This window comes from Helobdella robusta (assembly GCF_000326865.2).
Source record: "Helobdella robusta unplaced genomic scaffold HELROscaffold_74, whole genome shotgun sequence".
NCBI lineage: Eukaryota > Metazoa > Annelida > Clitellata > Rhynchobdellida > Glossiphoniidae > Helobdella > Helobdella robusta.
The window spans coordinates 536,748-545,478 of NW_008705420.1; the positions used below are offsets into that span (position 1 = coordinate 536,748).

Here is an 8,731-nt window from a genome sequence, read left to right on the forward strand (position 1 = left end):
CCCATCATTATCATCATCATCATCACCACAACCACCACCATTATCACTATCACCATCATCAGCATCATCATCATCATCATGAGTACCGTAGCCATGTCCAGTAGGAAATCATCAAAGAGACTCCACATATGGGTGCTGTTATAGATCTCCTTCATTTCAACTTCGGTGTCGATGTAACAGTGGTTCAGGAAGTTTATGTAGGCAGATTTTACCTGGATTGATTGATTGATCGATCGATTGATTGAATGATTGATTTGATTGATTGATTTGTTGATTAAGTGATCACCGAGTAATTAACTGGTTTTGATTGATCAAATAATTGGCGGTTGGTAGGTTAAATCAATAAATCAATCAATCGATCGATCGATCGATCAATCAGTCAACCAATCAATTTAGGCCACGCCCACTACCTCAGCAATGCAATCCTCATTGGTCACTACTTTGACGATGTCGTCCAATGGCAAGAAGGAATGGCATTTGATCTCAGTGTAGACGTTTTTGCCTGGGTTCAACATTTAATTGTAAGTGAATGGGATGAATGAATGAACGATTGAACGAATGGATGAATGAATGGATAAATGAATGAATGAATGAATGGATGAATGAATGAATGAATGAATGAATGTATGAACAAACATCATCATTATCATCGCTATAAACATCATCATTATCATATCCCTAATGGCCGAATTTATTAATTCATAATTTCACTAATCCCTAAATTCCCTAATTTTTTCCAGTCCCCAACCTTCGGTGCAGGCGGCCAGTAACTGGACGAGATGGATGTGATAGGTGAGGGGACTGGAGGGGTCCATCCTCTCTCTCTCCGATTTCATCATCTCCACCAAATTCTGAAAGGAAGAGCGGTCACTGTAGAAGATTAGGACGTCGTCGCCAGCGTTGGCTAACTGCGATTGGTCGGTTGGTTGGTTGATTGGTTGGTTGATTGGTTGGTTGGTCGGTTGTTTGGTTGGTTAGTTGATTGGTTGGTTGATTGATTGGTTAGTTGGTTGATTGGTTGGTTGATTGGTTAGATTGAATATGAATAACTGACTAACTTCTGACATAACAAGGTCTTGGCATTTTCTAATGTAACCGCCTTCGGTTTTCACGATAGTTTGAAGAAGTCTGTGCGCGTGCGTGCGTGCGTGTGTGTGTACGTGTGTGCATGCGCGTGTGTGTATGTGTGTGTGTACGTGTGTGTGTGTGTGTGTGCGTGTGTGTGATGAGGAAGGAATGTAAGAAGATGATGTATACTCAATCTTATTTTCATTTCACCATCCTTCATCTATCCATCTATCCATCCATTCATTCATTCATTCATTCATCCATTCATTCATTCATTCATTCATTCATTCATTTACTTCACATATTCCATATGCCGCCTGTCGGTTTCAATACAGTGAACAATATGCTGTACGACTTTTTCCGAGACCTGTCAAAAAAATGGTAATAATAATTATTATTAATAATTATAACTAAATATACTACTATAATATTAATTATTATTAATTATAATAAATACACTACTATGTTAATAATTATTATTAATTATAATAAATACACCACTATAATAATAATTATTATTAATTATAATTAAATATACTACTATATAGTAGTAGTAGTAATAATAATTATTATTAATTTTAATTAAATATACTACTATAATAAAAATTATTATTTTTTGTAATTCTCAATTTAATATCTTGCAGGCCTCAACACCACACAAACGCATGTGAATCAGACACACACACAGACACACACACACACACACACACAGACACAGACACACACATACACACACTGCACGTGATAGTGTGTTAAGTGGCTGGGGGTTCACTTTGCAATCGAACCCGGTCAGGGTAACAGCATAGCCGAGCATCTTAACCATTAAACCATGGAGCCATAAAGATTATTAGTGACAACCTCGTTACATAGCTGAACGTTATCCTGGTAGATGGCCCTGCATGTTTCAGCTTGCAGTAACTGAATGCATGAATGCATTGATGGATGAATACATGCATGCATGGATGAATGCATGAATAGATGAATGAACGAACGAACGAATGAATGAAAGAATGAATAAAAAGCGAACGAATGAACGAGACATTAAGAGAACAAACAAAGGAATGAAAAGCATATTGGCGAGATGAAAAAATTAGTTAGAAATTTAATCTCTCTAAATTAAAAACCCTCAAAATAGGCTCCGCCCACAGACTAACCCCAGGAACTAAAAATAGATCGAGATTCTGATGGAGTAAAAGCTGATTGGATGGATTTTGTAAACAAAAATTCTGCAAAAAGGAGTGAGCCAATTGCATCAACTCCTCCATTCTGACGTCAGCTTTCTGTAGTGGCGATGATGATGATGATGGTGGTTGTAATGATGATGATGATGATGATGGTGGTTGTAATGATGATGATGATGATGGCGAGGATGGTTGTGATGATGACGGTTTTCAAGAGGACGATGATGACGATGATGAGAATGATAATATTGATATAATACAGAAAAAAACCTTAACAAAAAAAAAACATTTTCATCATCGTCGCTATCACCTTAAATAATAGTACTATCATCACAACCATTACCGCCATCATCATCACCAACACAGCCATCATCACCACCACCATCATCATCATCACCACCATCCTCATCATCGTCATCATTATCATCACCGCGATTGACCTTGGAGTAGGGTATCTGCAAAAGTTCAAGGACGGCTGAGCAGGCTCCCATGTTTCGGAGCAACCTCTGCTCGTGTTTCCGCGCCTTTTGACCGTTCGCACATAACTTCGCAAGTCTGGTGGTGATGATGATGATGATGATGGTGGTAGTAATGATGATAGTGATGACGGTGATGATGATGACGATGATGATGATAGTGAGGATAATGATGATGGTGACGATGATAACGATGATGGTGACGATGACGTATTGTTATCATGGTGAGGATAATGATGATGGATAATAAAAAATGATAATGCTGACGATGATTAAGATGCTTAAAATTGCAGACACAACAGCGATGAGAATTGAAATATATATCATCATCATCATCATCGTCCTCATTACTATCATTTCCGTATTGTTATCATCATTAGCATCATCACCACCATCATCACCACCACCATAATCACCACCGCCATCATCATCATCAGCATCACCACTACCACCATCATCATCAGCATCATCACCATCATCATCACCACCATCATCACCACCACAACCACCATCATCATCAGCATCATCACCATCATCATCACCACCATCATCACCACCACCATCATCATCTTAATCATAATCAGTACCGGCAGAGAATCTCTTTAATCGTTTTGTAGTTCCTGGCGGCATGCTCGTTAATTGGAGGACCGTGATTGAGGTCAATGGCTGACCCATTTAACAGGCCAATGTCGGGAGGGTCGGCCTGTGAGTGTGAATAAATTATGATGATGAATAAATTATGGTAATGAATTGTGATGATGAATACTGAATAAACACATGAAATGTGATAATGAATACTGAATGAAAATATGAATTATGGCAACGAATAAATTAGTTAATGAATTGTGATAATGAATACTGAATAAACACATGAATTATGATAATGAATAAATTAATTAATGAATTGTGATAATGAATACTGAATAAACACATGAATTATGATAATGAATAAATTAATTAATGAATTGTGATAATGAATACTGAATAAACACATGAATTATGATAATGAATAAATTAATTAATGAATTGTGATAATGAATACTGAATAAACACATGAATTATGATAATGAATCAGATGTAGAGGTGGGCGGGAATTGAAATGTGTTCCATTAGGAAAGAATTTATGCTTTTATTTTCGCATGTAGATGTCATTTTTTCCATTTTTCCGCCCGTCCTACCCTAAAACTCCCATTCCCGAGAATTAATTTTTACCAATTCCCATAGGAACCATGGGACTCCCCTGATTCCTGGCTCCCAAGCCCACCTCTTATCTGATGCAAGTTGAACGGTAAAAATGATTAGTAGCTTTCTCTCTTTCTTACTTTGCTTTTATCTTCAGACTTTCCGCCCTACATTAAAAACGATAATAATAAAGAATTATTATTGTTATAATAATAATAATAATTATTACTATTATTATTAATATTATTTGTAAAATTTAATGCAAGTAAGAAAGTACATACAAAAATCGGTCATCCGAATAGTTTCCCATCGAGCCAACCAATCAAAACTAGGCCGCAAACATGATTGATTAAAAAAATTCTAAAAATTAATCAATCAGTCAAACTTTATTCTCCGCTTTCTTTTTATCTTTGGCCCCGCTCGCGGCCACCCCGCTGCCCCCGTCTGACCCTTTCTTCTTGTAGACCCAGAGTTCTGATTTTTCAACTAAAAGTCTCAACTCGTCCAAGTCTGATTTTATTTGCTTATAGTTCTCAACATCGGTGTCAGAAATTAACAGTTGGACCTACGTGTGTTTATGTGTGTGTGTGTGGTGTGTACGTATGTGTTGTGTGTGTGTGTGTGTGTGTGGATGTGTGTGTGTGGTGTGTACGTATGTGGTGTTATACGTGGTTTAGCACATACCACATACACACACACACACACACACACACACAAGCACACACAGCACCTACCTGCTTGAAGGCCTGTACGACTTCCTGCCTCTGGCTGAAATGCCTGAAAAGGAGCTGAAGGGAGCCGCTGACGAGCTGCGGGTAGTTGTGCATGATGAGGTTGAGAAGGACCCTGAGAAAGAGTCTGCCCCCCTGTTCGTCCAAATCCAGCTCCCCTGATTCGTAACTGCGTTAGTGGTAGTGGTGGGTGGCGATTGTCACCTCACAGTGGCGATTATGTGGCGTCGCAGTGGCAATTATGACGTCACAGTGGTGATTATGACGTCAGATGATGACGTAAGAGGTAATGGTCAAGATAAGTAGTAGCAGTAACAGTAGTAGTAGTAGAAGTAGTAGTAGTGGTAGTAGTGGTAGCGTTGAAGGCGTTTACGATAGCGGTGATTAACTAACGATCCGTCGAATATTTCCTCTGCCTGTGCCCCAATAACCTCGAGGTCCAAACCTTAATAATAATAATAATAATATTATTTTTATTAATAATAATAAACAACAATAATAAAATAATAATAATAACCTTCTTCCGATTTGGCGTTGATAAAATCGTCGAACTCCTTTTTAAAGATAGAGAGAAGGCTGGAGATTCTATAATCCAAGCGTACGTTCATTATAAACTGTGCACGAATGAATGAATGAATGAATGAATGGATGAATAAATGAATGAATGAATGAATGAATGAATGAATGAATGAACGAATGAATGCTTCGACATTCTGTAATCAAGGTGTACGTACGTTACAAACAGTGGCTGGATGAATAAATAAATAAATAAATGGATGAATGCACGAATGGATAGATGGATGAAGGAAAAACTAAATCAATCAATTATTCAATCAATTATTCAATCAATTATTCAATCAATTATTCAATCAATTATTCAATCAATCGATCAATCAATCAATCAATCAATCAATCAATCAATCAATCAATCAATCAATCGATCAATCAATCAATCAACCAACCAATCAATCAATCAACCGACCGACCAACCAACCTGCAATATTTCAATGATTTTCAACTTTGTCTCCATAACCAGCATACCACCTGTCGGCTCCGTACTTACTTTATCAGCTGAATGAATTAATGAATGAATGAATGAGTGAATGAACGAATGAATGAATGAACGAATGAATGAATGAGTGAATGAACGAATGAATGAACGAATGAATGAACGAACGAACGAATGCATGAATAATTTAGCGCCTGAAAGAGTAGATAGATTTTTTTTTAAATCAATGTACCATTACGAAAATTTAACAAACTAAATCAGAAAAAAAAACGAAAAAAATGACATAAAATAATAACAATAAAAATAACTAACAACAACAATAATAATAACAATAATGATAATAACAATAATGATAATAATAATAATAATAATAGAAGTAATGTAGAAAAATTTGAAATCAGAATAAAATCATTTTAAAAAGAGGGACGAAGCCCGACGATGTATGAAGCGAACGAACATGCAAACAATCTCTTCAGAACATGACAAAAACGAGCAAGAATACTAAGAAAAAAAGCAATAAAAGAAAGCAAGAGAGAGAGAGAGAGAGAGAGAAAAAAAAATAGAGAAAAAGATATAGAAAGAGAGAGAAAAAGAGAGAGAGAGTGAGAGAGAGAGATGAAAGAAAGAATGATGCGAAAGAGTTTTAACATGTATTGAATAATATCATCACTATTGATAAATAAATAAACGAACGAACCAAAGAATGAAAGAAAGTAAAAAACATCAAATCATGATCGTTACTATGACTATAATATAAAACATCTCATTCGTCATTGCCATCATCATCGTCGTCATCTTCGTCATCACATTCACCATTCAGTTGTACTCACAAGCGATTTTATTCGCATTATTATTATTATTATTATTATCATTATTATTGTTGTTGTTGTTGTTGTTGTTGTTGTTATTATTATTATTGTCATCGGCAACTTGGTCTAAAGATTTTATCCATATGTTTAAAAGTGAGCAGTGATTGGATGGTGAAATTAATATTATCATCATTATACGCACTGGTTGATGATTAGAATGAAGATGACGACGACGATGATGATAACGATGATGATATGATGATGATGACGACGATGATGATGATGACTGTGATAAGTACCCACCATTATTGACAGCAGGGGCAAGGGCGCCCTTGCTATCAACGGCCTTGACCTTCTCGGTGGCACAGTCCAAGATGCCCAGAAGGGTTTTGGTCAGTCTGAGGAGGTCACTGAAGCTGTAGAAGCCAAAGTATATGAGATTTCGAGAGAGGTTGACGACCTACCAGTGAATGAGTGAGTGAGTGAGTAAATGAATGAATTAACAAGTTAAGGAGTGAACAAACGAACATTAAAGTAAAACAACAGCAGAAGGCAGTCATACAAAATCAGCCACGTCTCTCACACACACACACACACACAACACAAACAACACAAACACACAAACAATCCAAACACACACACAACACACACAAACAATCCAAACACACACACACACACACAGCACACACCTCAAAAGTCAATTTATTTTGTTCTTTATCGCAGAAACCCCAGGAATTAATAACACTATTGACCAAGTACTGCTCAACGAATACTATCGTGTCGGCGAATTTATTCTGCACTGAGGCCTTTTCTGCACTCTTACTACATCCAGCCATCGATTCGTAACTGTGTGTGTGTGTTTGTTTGTTTGTGAGTGTGTTTGTTTGTATGTGTGTGTTTGTTTGTGTGTGTGTGTTTGTTGTTTGTGTGTGTGTGTTTGTTGTTTGTGTGTGTGTGTTTGTTTGTGTTTGTTTGTGTGTGTGTGTAAATGCATGAATTAGCGAATTAAGGAGTGAACACTGGCATAGTCAGCCTTTCCTGGCAGTTGGAGCTCGTTAGCAGCAGGTGCTTAACATGGCTCCAAGTGAATATGTTTTGCCGTGTGTGTGTGTTTGTATGTTTTGCCGTGTTGTGTGTGTGTGTGTTTGTATGTTTTGCCGTGTGTGTGTGTGTGTGTTTATATGTTTTGCCGTGTGTGTGTGAGCGTGTGTGTGTGTGTTTGTATGTTTTGCCGTGTGTGTGTGTGTGTGTGTGTGTGTGTGTGTGTGTTTGTATGTTTTGCCGTGTGTGTGTGTGTGTGTGTGTGTGTGTGTGTTTGTATGTTTTGCCGTGTGTGTGTGAGTGTGTGTGTTGTGTGTGTTAGTTCATGGATATAGACGACGATGACGAAGATGGAGATGGTATGATATATGATATGAAGATGATATGATATATGATAAATGATATGATATGATACGACACAACACGACACGATACGATACGATATGATACGATACGATACGATATGATAGATGATTGAGACAATGAACGACACCGGCGTGGAATATGTACAGTGCAATAGATAAAGATAAAATAATTAACGAATTAAATTAAATTAATAAAAAATTAATAAAAAAAAATAATAAATTAATAAAATAATTAAATTAATAAACTAATAAAGACTAAATGATGATATTAGTGAATGTCTTTTGTACAAGGAGAAGAAAAATATTTGGAAGCCAGAAAGATGATATCTTTTCGAGCAGGGCATAGAAAGGATTTATTTGGTAAATAAGGAAATAATAAGGACAACAACAACAATAATAATAATAACAAATAATAATAATAGCAATTAGTATTAATAATAATAACAAATAATATTAATAATAATAACAAATAATATTAATAAAAATAATGACTACGACGCCAGTAGTACTAGAAATTAACGCTAAAAATAAAATAAACACTTGTGAATTAATGTTACGAATTATGAATTGAGGATGGATTAATGGTGAATTACTGATAAAATTAATCGTGAATTGATAAATTTAATCGTGAATTATCGACAAAGTAGTCGTGAATTATAAACTATAATAATATAATAGTTATGTAATTGATTGATTTATTAATCGTAATTGTTAAATAAATCGAATAAAATTCAAATAGGAGTGTATATACATCGAGGAAATATAACTATAACAATAATATATAAATAAATATAATAAATATATAGCTATAATAATAGTAGTAGTAGTAATAATAATAATAATAGTAATAATAATAATAAGAAGAAGAA

At 35.6% G+C, this 8,731-nt stretch overlaps 1 protein-coding gene across 1 annotated transcript in view; it reads right to left on the bottom strand.

Moving 5' to 3' along the window:
- The window catches only part of HELRODRAFT_194356 (hypothetical protein), a gene marked incomplete at its 5' end in the record, with an annotated part of 25,781 nt that overhangs the window by 16,014 nt on the left and 1,036 nt on the right, over window positions 1–8,731 (bottom strand). Inside the window, 15 exons of the mRNA XM_009031468.1 lie at window positions 87–212; window positions 411–502; window positions 749–851; window positions 1,897–1,986; window positions 2,223–2,348; window positions 2,690–2,804; window positions 3,313–3,428; window positions 4,048–4,074; window positions 4,293–4,472; window positions 4,642–4,807; window positions 5,032–5,083; window positions 5,156–5,252; window positions 5,702–5,709; window positions 6,760–6,916; window positions 7,146–7,302. Coding sequence (XP_009029716.1) covers window positions 87–212; window positions 411–502; window positions 749–851; window positions 1,897–1,986; window positions 2,223–2,348; window positions 2,690–2,804; window positions 3,313–3,428; window positions 4,048–4,074; window positions 4,293–4,472; window positions 4,642–4,807; window positions 5,032–5,083; window positions 5,156–5,252; window positions 5,702–5,709; window positions 6,760–6,916; window positions 7,146–7,302 — 1,612 coding nt within the window. The remainder of the gene's footprint in view (window positions 1–86; window positions 213–410; window positions 503–748; window positions 852–1,896; window positions 1,987–2,222; window positions 2,349–2,689; window positions 2,805–3,312; window positions 3,429–4,047; window positions 4,075–4,292; window positions 4,473–4,641; window positions 4,808–5,031; window positions 5,084–5,155; window positions 5,253–5,701; window positions 5,710–6,759; window positions 6,917–7,145; window positions 7,303–8,731) is intronic.